Here is a 16,988-nt window from a genome sequence, read left to right on the forward strand (position 1 = left end):
GAAGACAATTTACTCAGTCCTGTCAATACATCTACCAAAGTTTAAACAAAAAATATTTTAGGCTTTATGATGAGAAGACTCATCAGTAAAAAAACAACAACACAGAATATATCAAATTAACAAAATATGAAAGTGATTTCACATTTTACAAATCCACATGGAGGTGCATTGAATTTAAATAAAATACTCACCTAAAACAAAGGAAAACTTATAAAATGACATTTCTTATTATTGTAACCTCTCAGTGTGTTTCAGTAAAATGTAACTTTACAACTTTTAACTCCATGAGTTTCATTCTAATTAAAGTACATTTACATACATTACATTACAGTATGGTTATGTTTTTGAAATATCTAGTGTTATGGTTTCTGTGCAGCTGGTGATTCAGATCAGTTCCTCTCCAGCTGAGGGAAGTTTTTGTACGACGTTGTATCACTGTATGAATGGGAAGCTGTGACCACCCTGGTGACAGTAATAAACTCTTCAGCCTGGACTTCAGACTCCAGCCCAGTTCCAGACTGACTCCCACTGAACAGATGGAAGAAGGTAAATGCTGCTTGTTTCAGTGTTTCTCCATCACAGCAGAACATTATTGTGGTGAACCTGGTTGCATCCTGAAGCAAAGTTTTCAGAAGAGAGTCTCACCCTGAACAAGGAGCCCCAGGGTGGCCAGCAGTAGAATCAGTGACATCATCATTGTGCTGCCGGCGTGTCAGTGGCTCTGAAAGGCCTGGACAGCCACTGATCAACACTGGCCTCTTAACGGCTGGGAGCAGAGAGGCAGGACACATATGCAAACACACAGAGTCAGTGAGCTGTAGCTGTCCTCAACATATCATGGTGTTTCCCCCTCAGTGCTGAGAGTGTTGATCTACATATTTACATATTTACATGTAGACGATACTGAAAACTTCCTCTACATGTAATATGGTAATATGGTGTTTTAGACCATGATTAGTGACATTAATATCAATGTTGGTTTGACATCTTTAGGTGTCTGTAATATAGAAAGTTCTTTAAGTAAAGTAGTGTTGGGTGTTTGAGGGGATGCTGATGCCGACGATCTCAGAGAGCTTCCTCGAGAAACTCCAACCAGAAAACATGGAAGTCATCATCAGTTACATTACTGTTTTTATGACATGATCTTCCTCAGCAGATGGAGTTCACCCAGCTGTCATGGAATATTTTAACTTTGAAGCCGTTCACTAACAGGACCGCACCAAGTTAGAGGTGGTTTATGTGATCATGTTTACGAGGAGGGGTCAAGAGGGAAGGGATGAAAGGGGTCGAGGGAAGGTGGATGGGAGAGGGTCGTATAGTGCTACTGAGAACCGAGACCGGGGTCGAGACTCAGGGTGGGGACTCGTCTCTGTAGAGGCTCGCTTGTGGAGCAGCTAATGGGAGAGAGAGTTTGGGCGATCTTATGTATGTGGTGGTGATTGGATTAGCAGGTGTGTGTGATGGGACACTGATGTGGTTTAATCAGTGAGGGGGAAGAGGGAGGCGTGGTCCTGTTCCTGGACCTCAGTTTACATAACGCCATAAGTGGACATCCATCCATCATCAACCTTATCCTGCGTACAGGGTCGCGGGGGCTGGAGCCAATCCCAGCTGACATCGGGCGAAAGGCGGGGTACAACCTGGACAGGTCACCAGTCCATTGCAGGGCCAAAGTGGACATGAAGTCCTAAAGATGCAGGAATTTGAAAATCTACATTTCCATCAAAATGACTCCATCTGCTAAGAAAGATCATGTGATGTGATTGAAAGCTCCACAACAGTTAGTGGATGGATGTTGTGGTGAGTTTTTTTTTTTTTTTCCGTTTCCAAGTTTAAGAATAAACATTTAGTCTCAGTGTATTTGTGGAGTTTAGATTGCATGTTGGAGAAAATGTGTTATTCCATATTCTATATATATAGTATATGCGGATATAGTTATATCAAGGAGGTTACTTCTTTCTTTTGAATTTTTATGATTTAAGTTGATATTTAACTTTTCTATAGATAACATGCGTTTATATATTTAAAATACTTTTTGTGCTTTCAGGGATGTATTGATTTTGTTTGGGCAGTCTCTGATCCTGAATGTTTTTGATGACGATCTGTGTCTTCATATTTTCAATTAAATGTACATAGTTGAAATTGCTTTAATCCAGTACGAGTTTGAGGTCAAAGACTTTTCTTATCTGCTTTCCCAGGCTGGCTACTCAGGCAAATCAGAAAAGAGAGTGGGATCATAAAAACATCTGAATAGATGGTGAGAAGCTGTGATGGACAAAGTAATTTGATTTCATATTTTTTGTAATATTATTTTGCTATATATTCATTGGTGGTTAAAGCAAAAGTTGTGAAATCTTGAACCTCATAGATGACATGTGTGTGTGTGTGTTTGTGTGTGTGTGTGTGTGTGTGTGTGTGTGTCCTCAGTGAAGTGTATCAGTCTCTGCAGTAGCTTCCAGCTGCAGCAGTCAGTTCAGTTTCTGTTCAGTCTGACTGAGTGAGGTTTTTGTACGACGCTTTTTCACTGTGTGAACAACCACTGACTGTTGATATAGTGAAAACTCTGACAGTAGTAAACTGCTGCATCTTCAGTCTGGACTCCACTGATGGTCAGAGTGAAGTCAGAGTTTGATCCACTGCCTGTAAAACGATCTGGAATCCCTGATGCTCGAGTGCTAGCATAGTAAATGAGCAGTTTAGGAGTTTCTCCATCTCTCTGTTGGTACCAGGATAAATAGTGGTTTGGGCTGCTATAGTAAACATCCTGACTGGTCCTACATCTGATGGAGACGGAGCCTCCCAGAGCAGAGCTCACTGCTCCAGGCTGAGTCACTGTGACCTGGCCTCTGGACTCTGAGGATACAGAGACAAAACATAAAGCAGCGTCATGGTTTTGTGGGCTTCATTTCAGAGGGACGGATGTTCATAGAGGAGAGGAGTTTGATTCTCTGGACTTTACCTGTGAAGCAGCAGCAGAGGAGAGTCCAGATGAGGACGCAGATCAAAGTCATGTTTTTGATGAGGAGGATTTCTGTGGCTTCTGTTGTCATGAAGGACAGCTGTCAGTCATCCAGTGTTCAACTCTCAGGGCTATAAATGCTCCCAGAGCACTGGAGCATGGTGCTGCTGATGCAAAGTGGCTCTCTATGGAAATGCTTTGACTAACTCCGGTTAGTTATACTATATTTTAATATGGTATAGTAAAAATACTATGATCATAACAAATGTTGTGAACTCAACCAGACGCACTTCAAAGAAGGTCAGATGGTGTCAAAAGAGGGAGGGAAGTTTCCCTCCCCGAGAGTTGACCTTTTCACATGTAAAACCCAGAGACATCGCCTAGTGTTGGTAAGGACCGAAAGAGACTCAATCAGACAATGAATCGCTTAAGGATTGTGTATTCAGAGAGCCTTATGAACCTTTCTAGCCGTAAAGGTGTCACTAAAGACAGTCCACAGGACAGGAAAAGGGGCTGATCTGACCCCTTCTCCCTCCAGCAGGTCACCTCCAGCCTCAACCTGACTCTTTTCTCTCCACAGAACGGCTGAGCCATAAACCACCACTTCATTCTCTGACATCCTGTGCGATAAGCCAGGAATGCAGAGAAGAAAGACCATAAAAACCCCTGTTACTCGAACCAAGCAAGGTTCCAGTATAATCTGTGGTTATTCTGTTTAAATAATAACCTTGCTAAGTGAGCAGCAGTGTTAGCCTCTGAGTTTAGTAAGTAATAACCCTGTTGTTATCCTTTAGGGATGTTTGAAGATTAGCAGACCCATAAGAAAGTAATCTTGAACTAGTTTCTAACCTCTTTCTGTGTTGTCTTAAGTCATTCCTGTTACTCCCTAGTAATCACTGTCTATTCAATGCTAACTAATGCTTTAGTTAAATGTTTCATATACAATTTCTTACTAAATTATCCATGGAAACGCTCGTAGGCATCACCAGCCTCTCAGTTAAAGTGGAATGTCTACTCTTTTCTTGTGTGACCCGAGCGCCACCAAGGGGACAAGAAAGGTATAACACGCAAGTGTTTAAAACTCGGCTTACACTGACAGAATTGTTAAGTAGGCCTAACTATCACCATGTAATTGCATAAACAAAATTTTACTGTCATGCTTACATCTAAATTGTCTCATGAGTTAAAACCAGTAACCAGCAAGTATACTGAGGACATGTAATCAAGCTTTGTTACGTTTTATGTAACCATTATAACCTTTTTTCCATAGTGTTTAGCCTTGTTTTAACTGTCTTTATCCGAATGTTTAGAACTAAGTATTTTTCCAAATGTCGATATTGTGGAGAGAGAGATCAAAGAGAAATACGCGCAACGTATATTTCTTTATCCCAAAAGTTAACATCTTAGCGACGTTTGTGAGACCATCCCCAAAATTGACGTCACTACCTAGCGGAATCAATAAAAAGGCCTTGCTGTCTTTTGTTCTAGCTTCTTTTTACCTCTTCAAAACTCTTCGTTTAAACTTTCTTGAAACTAAACGTATACGTTCTCTTAACTTCCTTTACTTTTGAAATTCGATTTTTGTTTCGTACTTAAATCTCCTTCAGACGAGCTGAGAAAGCTACGACCCTGAATTCCAAATTTCTCAGCGGGAGATTTGATTTTCTTTATTTTGTTTGGAGCTGCCTGTTTAACCTCAGCAACATTAAATAGCCGATATTCCCGAGGCCTCGCGAACCTACGGTGAATGTGTGAGTTTATTTGATTTTGTTGTTGCAACCTCATCCGACCGTTGTGAGCAACTTTGGACCAGAAACTCAGAAGCCTTCATTTATGGCCTTGAATAAATGAAAATACGGCTCTAACGGCAAAACCCTGAGTGTGCCCTATAGCGACACCAAACGAACTGAGATCAGAGCAAAAGCCTTGGCTGACAGCCTGTTGCTGCAAGCGCTTCCCACAAGAGGACTCCGGAACCAATCCACCGGTTTCAACCCAACTTGAAAACGCCACTGGGGTCGGGCCAGAACAGACTTCCCGAGCCAACCGGCAGTCGAGCCTCGCCACGGGACCTGCGGCAACGGCAGGCCAAAACAAACAACACTCTGTGACTCGTTGGTGTTCTATGGGCTCCATCCACAGTTAATAACCCTTAGATTAGACAAATTAAATCTGCAATCCAATTTCGGTCATTTGTTCCCTCATACTCGTAGAATTCTCTCCCTCTACAATAAACTCAAACTCAATCGAACCTTACATAGGCTACCCTGTTTTAGTACCTCCTTGTTGTCATATTAACTGTTATCCCTATTACCACATTTACCCACAATTGTACCCTCTTCTGTTAGTTAATAAATTCACTTTGAGCACAGCGATGTATGTGTGTGTGTTATTCAGAATCTAGAGTCCCTATACACAGAACTTACGCTCAGATCTGAGACTGACTGATTGACCTTACGATTTCAGAATAACAACTAATGAATTAACCGAACTCGGTATAATTCTCAGGCTATACTCAAGGACCTAAAGCCTTGGGCGGACAAGCAAATCTTTAGGTGGTGCTCCTAATTTCGAGGTATAAAATTAATATTCCCGGAAATATTAATTTTCATAACTGTATTAAAATTTTACGTAGCCGAGGTCTGCTACACAAACCAACTTCTGCCAGTACTAATCATCTTTTCAGCACCATTATTATTGCTCTGTATAGCAATTTAAGAGACAGTAACTGCTTTTCTTTTCTAACAGAGTTAATGCACATGTCTGCCATCTATCAATCGCCTGCTGTGCTGTGGAGACAGATTTATACAAATGTGCAACCGCAGCTTTAAAATTTTTTATCTTCTTCATATCACATTTATTTTCCTTTCACAGGTTGATATTCATTGTTTACTCTTCTGTTTGTTCCTAAATGTTTCATTCAACACTTGATTTGCTGTCACCAATTGAGTTATTCTTAAATGTTTTTATGGTAACACATGTGGCATTGAAACGAATTTGAAAAGTTGAACGAATATTGTATGGAAGATTCCAAAGAAATTTAGAGATCGCTGTTTCTTGTTTATATCTGTGTCATTCTATGATACACAAGTTCATTTTGTACAGTATGACGTTGCTGGACCACAAAGTCCAATAACACGGTTGCTGAATGTAAAATTTACTACAGTTTCCTCCATTATAAAGTTGTAGCTGTTGTTTCCCACATTAATAAGGATTTGTACATTCATCTTGTGTTAGCTCCTGTCTCCAGAGACAATAGAGCCAATGTTGTATTCCCCAACATAGTTCTGAGACTGACAACATTAAGTGGAGAGAGTTTGTGCAGAGATTGTATTTCTGATTCCAAGTTCAAGAAAGAACTTTAAATGTCAATGTATTTGTTGAATTTTTTGTTGCATATAAAAAAAATGCTTTGTATTCAGTAATAGTAATGTGTAGATGTAGTCAGATGACGTACGTGATTCATGATTTTTTAATAATTCCAATTGATATTTAGCTGTTCTTTACACAACTGTCACGTCCCCGGCTTGTCTAGGGGCGTGGGACTAACAAAGAGAAATAAACCGGGTGGAAAAAACCATGGGTGACCCAAAACACGTCAAGTTAATGTATTTATTTCAAATTAGTAACAAAAAAAGGTGTTTAACAACTTAAAGCGATCTTTCATCCTAACAGAGATGATATGGGGTTTGTTATGTAAAGTAAATTAATTAACAAGTTATTCAGCGAAAAATATGCAACACAATACACGGTCTCTACGGCTCCCAAAGTGCTGGTGAGGCACATGTGGAGATCGCCGCTCCTCTCACTACACCGGCTTCCAGTTGGTCGTGAACACCGGGCCGACGGCTGCCTCAACAGAGTCACCAGACACACAGCGCGAGAAGGAGTTAAGATCACGTCCCGCTACGGACCACACAATAAACCACACAGTAAGTCATACAGTCTAACACGAGCAGCCAAGGAAGAGTGAGAGTCAGAGCACTTCACTGGCTCAGCTTGTAACCCACTGATGGCCGCTGACCAGCTCCAGCTGCAGGATTTACGCAGCGCCAGGCTCAGGGCCCAGGTACAGACCTGCAGAAAAGAGACAGAGACACCCACAGCAACACAAGCACAACCCACAGACCTCACGGGTCGTAACAACATTTTTATATTTGAAATAATATTTTGTGAGTTGAGGGAGTTTTGTTTGGACCATTTTTTACCATGAAGGTGTCTGATGCTGATCTGTCTTCATATTTCCTTTAAACTGGAGCCTGAATGAGATAGAGGTCAAAGGTCATGGCCATGCACAATAGCTGTTAAAGGAACAATGGTGACATTTTCAGTCCACTTAATGAAATTTTGTATGTGTTGAGTATGTGTGTGTGTGTGTGTGTGTGTGTGTGTGTGTGTGTGTGTGTCCTCAGTAAAGTGTATCAGTCTCTGCAGTAGCTTCCAGCTGCAGCAGTCACTTCAGTTTCTGTTCAGTCTGACTGAGGGAGGTTTTTGTAAGACACTTTTTCACTGTGTGAACACATGCTGACTGTTGATATAGTGTCGACTCTGACAGTAGTAAACCGCTGCATCTTCAGTCTGGACTCCACTGATGGTCAGAGTGAAGTCAGAGTTTGATCCACTGCCTGTAAAACGATCTGGAATCCCTGATGCTCGAGTGCTAGCAGAGTAAATGAGGAGTTTAGGAGTTTCTCCATCTCTCTGTTGGTACCAGGCTAAAAGGTGGTAGTTGCTCCAAACTTCAACATTCTGACTGGTCCTACATCTGATGGAAACGGAGCCTCCCAGAGCAGAGCTCACTGCTCCAGGCTGAGTCACTGTGACCTGGCCTCTGGACTCTGAGGATACAGAGACAAAAACATAAAGTAGCATCATGGTTTTGTGGGCTTCATTTCAGAGGGACGGATGTTCATAAAAGAGAGGAGTTTGATTTTCTGGACTTTACCTGTGAAGCAGCAGCAGAGGAGAGTCCAGATAAGGACGCAGATCAAAGTCATGTTTTTGATGAGGAGAATTTCTGTGGCTACATTCCGACATAAGAGCGCATGAACACACCAGAAGTCGGAAGAACCACTTCACAACTCGGGAAATGGGACCATCCGAGGAGCACGTGAATGCACAGTGAGCCGTTGGTTGCAAATCGCCACCCTCACCACGAAATGCTACTAAAACTTACACACTGAACCTTTAAACATGAATGCATCACAGGAACAAAATGTCATTTCAACTTCTTTAAATTTGTAGTGAAACCTGTTTGTTGCCATGGTTCAGCAGTGATGCCTGCCTTATGCCAAGGTTACTGAGCTCAGCAGATGAGAAAAGAAACCCTTCTTTTACATATGTCTCAATATCTGGCAATCTTTAACTCTCATTTGTAAGTTATTGAATATTTACTGCGTGTTGTTATGCTCTTTATTGTTGATCAATAAGGCAGAGACCAAAAAGTTTTATCCAAATTCATGAAAACTTCATATGTGCTCTCTCTCTCTCTGGTTCTGTCTTTTTCCCTTTACACGTTTTAACATCAAGTGTTCTTGCCTGTTGTATTATTAGTGGTTTTAATAGTTCAACACAATAAAAAATCTCATCAAATACTGCTTTCCTTGTGGATTATATTTATATTTTTTATCAAGTTTGACATGTCATGATTTTCTTTTTTTGCCATACATCTAATAATAGGACCAGTCATTTGAATAAGGTATGAAGACACAATAATAGCAAGACTGTATTTTTTTTATGTCACTTGTTCATACTTTAATAACTGGGGTACCACTAACTATAAAGCATGTTAATATAAAACCACCATTTATCTCGTATCACAGGAGATTCCTCTTAATAAAGATTTATATGTTGTTTAGACCTAATTTGTAGCCAGAAATTATGGTAAGTTTTATTTCTCTGAATAAATATAAGAATGTCAAGAATCTTATTTTTAGCAACAGAAATAAAGAGCAGGATATAATCAGCATAAAGTGATACAACATGACAGTGAGATTTTAACCCCAGGAATGTTTTAAATAACAGGCCCAATGAAAGTGATGACAACTCAGTCTGTGTATGTAGAAAAAATAAATAAAGACCTATTCATCTCATCAGTGGTGTCCAATTACGGGAATAACTACTGTCTTTGTTTTTAATAATCACATTCCTTTAGAGACCGGGTTTACCACAGGGTCAGATAACTAGTATTTTATAAGATCAGGTGATAATAAAAAAAGGCATTAAGGGCCATGTACAGAACACATCTGATAGTTTTGTCAGTACAACCAGACAGTGTTTATCTGTTATCCTAAAGCAGGTAGGAGGTGGTGTGAAAGGAAGCCATTTTAACAGAAGCAGTAAGTCTGTGCTACATGTTGTCCTTTACATCTGCCCTCTCTGTCCTGCTCTGCCATCTTTGGTTATGAAGGTTAATGGTGCTGATGTGTGTTCATATTTTATTTTAACTGGAAATAGCTGAAAAAGCTGTGATCCAGTGAGAGGCTGAGGTCAAAGGTGATGACCGATACCTTTCTCATTAACTGTCCCAGTTTGGCTCTTTTTTATTAATTGGCAAACCAGACAAGACAATGGGATTATAATGAGATATGGATGAATGGTGAGAAGCTGTGATGGAGAAATTTATTTGATTTGCACTAAGATATATTTACTCATTGAACTTGTAGTGATACATGTTCATAGGTGGTTAGTTCAAACATGTTGAAATGTTCAATCTATTTGATGAAAGTGTGTGTGTGTGTGTGTGTGTGTGTGTGTCCTCAGTGAAGTGTATCAGTCTCTGCAGTAGCTTCCAGCTGCAGCAGTCAGTTCAGTTTCTGTTTAGTCTGACTGAGGGAGGTTTTTGTACGACGCTTTTTCACTGTGTGAACACATACTGACTGTTGATAACATGAAAACTCTGACAGTAGTAAACTGCTGCATCTTCAGTCTGGACTCCACTGATGGTCAGAGTGAAGTCAGAGTTTGATCCACTGCCTGTAAAACGATCTGGAATCCCTGATGCTCGAGTGCTAGCACGATAAATGAGGAGTTTAGGTGTTTCTCCATCTCTCTGTTGGTACCAGTGTAAATGGTCAGAATTATAAACATCCTGACTGGTCCTACATCTGATGGAGACGGAGCCTCCCAGAGCAGAGCTCACTGCTCCAGGCTGAGTCACTGTGACCTGGCCTCTGGACTCTGAGGATACAGAGACAAAAACATAAAGCAGCGTCATGGTTTTGTGGGCTTCATTTCAGAGGGACGGATGTTCATAGAGGAGAGGAGTTTGATTCTCTGGACTTTACCTGTGAAGCAGCAGCAGAGGAGAGTCCAGATGAGGACGCAGATCAAAGTCATGTTTTTGATGAGGAGGATTTCTGTGGCTTCTGTTGTCATGAAGGACAGCTGTCAGTCATCCAGTGTTCAACTCTCAGGACTATAAACTCTCCCAGAGCACTGGAGCATGGTGCTGCTGATGCAAAGTGGCTCTCTATGGAAATGCTCTGACTGACTCCAACAGGGACTTGGATTACTCTGATGATGCTGTTTATCAATGGATCAATCAGTATTGATAAGACATTTAAAAAATATATTTTACATTATTTTGGTTTCATGCTTCTAGACACATACTGACTTATTTCAGTTAATTGCTAGAGAAGAAAATGTATAAATTTATTTTAAAATTAACAATTAAAACATTCATTCAAGTCTTATTTTCACATGTCAGCTGATAAAATGTTACAAACAGAAACTATTTTTGGTGAGTTTGTTTGTGTTAAAGTCAGAGAGCCGTGTCTCTCTACAGTGAGAGGTTTTTGTACGGCGGAGTTTGTATCAATGTGGGAAACGTTCGGTGGAGGAACCAGACTGGATGTTGGAAGTAAGTTTCTGCTCATATACTAAATACAATATTTTCAAGTCATACTTTAAATTCAGCTTTTGAAAGTTTAAGACAGTGTGGTATCCAATATATGTGCATTTGACTCATAACAGTTTAAGCACTTTAGCAGCAGGACAGAGGGTCAGTGACCTCCTAAGGGGAGAGCAGTGATTGGTGGTTATGTAGGGACTGAACCCTTCTATAGAGTTTGACCTCCAACCCCTTGTTTTGTTACCTCAGAATAGTACTGTACCCTTCTATGGGTCGGAGCTTTATTTTGCAGACTCAAACCCTTCTATGGTATCTAACAGATACCTACACATATCCTATATAAGCTATGTTTGATGTACAGAGAGACAGAGTGGCCATCGGGCTGGGTCGCTCTCCAAGCTGCTGCAGAGCTTGTAATTGATGCTGAACTCCTTGATTTAATAAACTTTTATGATCAAGAACAGTGTCATTTCTTCTCAACACATCATCGCAGCATTGTTGTTCGGACACCACAACAGGTAAATAGATCTTGGTTTAATTATAAAACTTTTATTGTTCATGTTTTAATTTCTCTTCCTTTACCATGGAGGCTAACTCAGAGCAGGGTTCGAATCATTGAATCACTCATCAATTATTGAAGTGGAGAAAATATAAAACTTTAATGTAAAAATGTTTAGATTAGTTTAGTTTAAAATGTTCACCACAATAATAGCTGTTGTTCTGATTAAATACAATTCACTTTCTACAGGTGAAATTGAAGTGAAGATAACGAAGGGTGTTTTAAAAATGTTGCATATTATTATTTATTTGGAAAAAGAATACAATATTTCCACATATGAAAGTGAAAGGACAACTTGCACTACTTTTGTAAGTTAACAAAATGGTCAGAATATCTGTCAATAAGTGAAGTTATACAGCTGAGGAGTGATACTTGTATGATTGAATTTGCACTTGAACAGTAAAGATGTTTAAACTGTATCTAGTGGTTCAACTCATCATTATAGCTGTTAATGTAAGTGAAGAAACACTTTGGTGATGATTGAAATCCAGATAAAGAACATCTTCTCAGTTCATTTCTGTTTTGGTTTCCACTGAAAAAATTATTGTATTGTTAAATTTGTTGATGATCTTGTTAAGAAAGTTTGTTATTTATTTCCAGTGTAGTTTGATATATTTCAGGTTGTTCTGTATGATGATTCTCTCTGTGCTGATTTGCATGAGAGGCTTCTTAAAGGGAAGTGAAACAATGTGTGAGTGAGTGACTGGTGGAGCAGAAAAACATCTGACAGAAACTCCTTAAAGGAGAAAATCAGCTCTCACACAGTAAAGGTGTCCTCTAAGCTGATTGGTGTCTCCTAGGTGATGTCCGTCCCACCCTGACGGTGCTGCCCCCCTCCAGCGGAGAAGGACGGCCGCTAAAGCTGGAGCAGCACCCTGAGGCTCCCTGCAGACCAGTGGAGGAAGGTGGGCTCTGTGACCTGTGAGGCCACCCAGGGCTCCCAGGCTCTGGTCTCAGAGACACTGAGGAGAGACCAGTGTTCCCAGTCCTGACCTGACTCACTGGGACTTTGCTACTGGTTTTACTCTGCTCTCTGAACTCTGTAACTCTCTCTGTGTCTGTGTCTCTTTCTTTCCTTCAGTCACTCTCTAATCGTGTTTCATGAATAAAGTGATGTAATTTTGATTATTTCTACATAATAAAGACCAGTTCATCAAATTAGTTGTTGTCATTTCTGTTATTTTGAAAGTAACAGTTGGTAGAGGTTGTGCCCCATGAACAAGGCTGAGTCCTTACTGCAGTGGCCTGGGTTTGAATCCCACCTGATCATCACAGTTTCAGTATCAGCAGTGAGATTCTAAAACATATTATAACATAATGTTTTCCTACAAACACAGGCTCATTAAAACTAAACTGTGTGACTTCAGTTTAAAAAAAATAATAATACATACATACATATACAGGAAGACACACCATGGTAAAAGGTTAACACCATATGTTTATTTAACAAAAATAAGACATTAAGAGGTATTGCGAACTAACATAATTAAAGCATGAGGTATGTATCGGGGCGGCTGTGGCTCAGGAGGTAGAGCCGTTAATCGGAAGGTCAGCGGTTCAATCCCTGGTTGCTGCTGTTCCGCCAGTGTATGAATGAGTGTGACTGTTAATTTCCGTTTGAGCACTTAGGCTCAGCGTATGAATGTGTGTGACTGGTGAATGCAGATGTAGTGTAAAAGCGCTTTGAGTGGTCGAAAAGACTAGAAAGGCGCTATACAAGTACGGAGCATTTACGGAGCATTTAGTGTGTGGGTTCAGTAGTGTCAGTGCAGGATGATGGTTGCATGAATGTATATGTGTGAAGGTGTTGTGTATTAGGCAAAAACAAGGTAAATACCACAAAGCAGCAGTCCAAAACCAAAGAAAACCAAACTGAAGGGGAAAACCGGGGAGCCGGGCTGCAGAGAGGTCTGACCTGGCCTCAACAGCAGCCTCCTGCAGAATGAGAAGACAGATTTACACATAGCCTACACTCAAGGGAACTGGGCCCAGGTGCCTCCAGTTACCACAATTGTCACGCTCTGCCGGTTGGCCATCCTTTGTGTTGCACTTTTGTGTTTAGTTAGTGTTATTTTGGTCTGTTGGGTTTTGGGGGTCTGTCATGTCTTTCGTCTAGTGTTCGGTAACCCTTGTCATGTCTGTTACCCCAGTGATCTCTCTCTCTCTCTCTCTCTCTCTCTCTCTCTCTCTCTCTTTCTCTTTCTCTCTCTCTCTCTCTCTCTCTCTCTCCACCTGTGTTGCTCCCGCCCTGCTCGTTAGTCCCTATATACCTGGTGTTTCTGTCTTGTCTTTGTCTGGTCATTGTTCATGTTATCCCCCAGTCTGTCATGTGTATACTCTCTGCCTGCCTGTAACCAGCCTTGCTTGTCTTGTCTCCCTGTACTTTGGGATTTCTTTTATTCAGCCACTCACCTGTAAGTGTGCTCCCTTTTGGTTATATACACAGCGAGGACTGTTCGAAAGAGGCTCCTAGGGGCGGGCTGAAGTGATGCGAAGCCAGAAATAAGCTCTTCATCAATTGATAGCAAAGACAAGCCAGGCTAAAGTTTGCAAAAGACCTTAAGGATTGGACTGTAGAGGACTGGAGTAAGGTCATCTTCACTGATGAGTCCAATTTTCAGCTTTGCCCAACACCTGGTCATCTAATGGTTAGATGGAGACCTGGAGAGACCTACAAGCCTCAGTGTCTGGCACCCGCTGTTAAATTCGGTGGAGGATTGGTGATGATCTGGGCTTGCTTCAGCAAGGCTGGAATTGGGCAAATTTGTCTTTGAACAATATCTTGATGAACAATGTTCATCAAGATATCACTTTTTCAGTCTGACAAAAAAAACAAATTCATAAAAGTTTTAAAATTTCAAATTTAGCACAAGTACTGGGCCAAGTATTTTTCATATGTTTTAATTGATCTATGTGAAAGTTATTGTAAAATGTATGTTTTCACTTTAAACCTTACATATGTTTGTCATTTGCTTATTCAAGGGGTGGCTGTGGCTCAGGAGGTAGAACGGGTTGGCTGTTAATCAGAAGGTTGGTGGGTCAGGCTCCCCCTGGTTGCGAGTCAAAGTGTCCTTGGGCAAGATACTGAACCCCGAATTGCCCCTGGCTGTTCCGCCAGTGTTTGAATGTATGTGAATGTTAGTTTTGGTTTGAGCACTTAGGCTCAGTGAATGAATGTGTTTGACTGGTAAATGCAGATGTAGTGTAAAAGTGGTTTGAGTGGTTCTTACATAATGAACCGTTATGTTTTTATCACCTTAGAATGAGCCATTTCTATCTACATATATCGCGGGCCCCCTTACATGGAAGTCACCATGTTGCGCAGCCCAGACGGAGAAACTGCTCTACAGACTGTGTTTCGTCACTACAGACAAGGTTACTGAGCTCAGCAGATGAGAAAAGAAACACTTCTTTTACATATTTCTCAATATCTGGCAATCTTTAACTCACATTTGTAATTTATTGAATATTTACTGCGTGTTGTTATGCTCTTTATTGTTGATCAATAAAGCAAAAAAGTTTTATCCAAATTCATGAAAACTTCACATCTGCTCTCTCTCTCTCTCTCTGGTTCTGTTTTTTTCCCTTTACACGTTTTAACATTAAGTGTTCTTGCCTGTTGTATTATTGGTGATTTTAATAGTTTAAAACAATACAAGATCTCATCAAATAGTGCTTTCCTTGTGGATGATATTTTTAAGATTGACATGTTCTGATTTTTTTTTTTTGCCATACATCTAATAATAAGACCAGTCATTTGAATAAGGTATAAAGACACAATAATAGCAAGACTGTCTTTTTTAATGTCACTTGTTCATACTTTAATGAGGGTACCACTAACTATAAAGCATGTTAATATAAAACCACCATTTATCTCGTATCACAGGAGATTCCTCTTAATGAAGATTCATATGTTACTTGACTTAATTTGTAGCCAGAAATGATGGTAAGTTTCATTTCTCTGAATAAATATAACAATGTCAGGAATCTTATTTTAGCAACAGAAATACAGAGCAGGATATAATCAGCATAAAGTGATACAACATGACTGTGAGATTTTAACCCCAGGTTTAAATAACAGGCCCAATGAAAGTGATGACAACTCAGTCTGTGTATGTAGAAAAAATAAAGACCTATTCATCTCATCAGTGGTGTCAGTGGTGTAGTGTACCTTCATTACTGTAAAATTATGAACATGAATATTCAGAAATATTCATATTCATAAAACTCTCATTGTTTCGGGGCACCGGGAATTTGCTGTCCGCCCAAGGCTTTAGGAACCTTGAGTATAGCTTAATAATTATTTCCTAGTTATCAGTTAGTAGTAATTGCTTAATTATCTTAAATCCATCTAATCAATCAGTCAATCTCATATCTGAAGGCGTAAATCCTCTATTACAGTGACCTGGAGTTAAACAATACACACACACACAGTTCCCGTGATTAAGGTGAAATTTATTAACTAAGGTGAAATAAATGCAGTTAAATATACACCAAAGAAATAAACAAGGACTAAACAGACAAACAATGAGAATGATGTCTATTGTGGAAAAGATTTGAGTCTAAAGAGGCAAGAAAACCAATAAATGCAAGTTATGGTAGCTAATAATGCACATCAACTCGACCACAGAATTTAGCTTCTTTTAGCCTTACTGCTTATTGTTTGTCAGCCGGATGGTGTTCGGGCGGCCCTGCGACTAGTTAGCACTCAGGTCCTAGGCGTCCAGTTTCAGCAGCTGGGTTGTGTAGTGGAATCAACAAGCCTCACTCAAAAAGGGAGGTGAGGTCAGATAATGCCAAAAGGGGGGAGGGAGTTTTGACATGGAAAAGCTAGAGACATCGCCTGGGGTTTGGTAAGGATCTGCAGAGACTCAATCAGACATGCATCGCTTAAGGACTGTGCATTCAAAAAGCCTTAGTGAACCCCTCTCGCCGTAAAGGTGTCACTAGAGACACTTAGCAGGACAACAAAGGAGCTGTCCGGCCCCTCTCTCTCCACAGGTTGCCTCCGACATCAAAAGTACCACCCTTTCTGATCCCTTTTCCCGCAGAATGGCTGAGCCATAAAACACCATTCCCTTCTCTCTTTAGCTGATGTGCAAATGTGATAAGCCAGGCATGCAAAAGGGGGACACGAACAACTCCTGCCTTCTTAAGCTTAAACAATGTGTCATTATAAACTGTTGTTCTGTTTAAATAATAATCCTTGCTAAGTTAGTAGTGGCGTTTGCCTCTTAGGTTAGTAGTTACGTTACCATGTTGTTGTTGATATTGTTGTTGAAAAGAACCTAAATAAGTTAATTTTGCAGTGTAATTTTCAGCAAGGATCCCTGACATTTCTTCATTTTATGTTGTAACCAATGCTTTGTTCCTAACACTTTGACACTTTAGAAATGATGATAAAGAAATGTCATCCTATACTCGATTAATTTTCCAGCTCGAATTTAATGTTAAATAACTAAATTCCCTAGCTCCGGAGCAAAGAATTGTTTAAAGAATAATCAAAGTTGAATATCTACTCTTCACGTAACCAGAGCTCCCCCAAATGGACAAAATAAGTATTACATGCCATCGTTCTGAAATGCCGTTTAATGTATAAATGTTACTCTTTATATTAA

General features: G+C 40.2%; 2 gene segments (V, D, J or C); both read right to left on the reverse strand.

Moving 5' to 3' along the window:
• Window positions 1–2,533: 2,533 nt before the first annotated feature.
• On the reverse strand, window positions 2,534–3,011 carry LOC119907840 (the record flags this gene model as incomplete). The annotated part of the segment is given in 2 exon segments: window positions 2,534–2,853; window positions 2,960–3,011. Coding segments are annotated over 2 exon segments (372 nt in total), but the record flags the coding sequence as incomplete, so codon positions are not given.
• A 4,436-nt stretch (window positions 3,012–7,447) lies between these two features.
• LOC119906679 lies at window positions 7,448–7,956 on the reverse strand. The segment is given in 2 exon segments: window positions 7,448–7,797; window positions 7,905–7,956. Coding segments are annotated over 2 exon segments (384 nt in total).
• Window positions 7,957–16,988: the final 9,032 nt, after the last annotated feature.

This window comes from Micropterus salmoides, unplaced genomic scaffold, assembly GCF_014851395.1.
Source record: "Micropterus salmoides isolate LMB-PRFRI ecotype aquatic unplaced genomic scaffold, ASM1485139v1 Ms_hic_scaffold_17, whole genome shotgun sequence".
NCBI classification, from domain to species: Eukaryota; Metazoa; Chordata; class Actinopteri; order Centrarchiformes; family Centrarchidae; genus Micropterus; species Micropterus salmoides.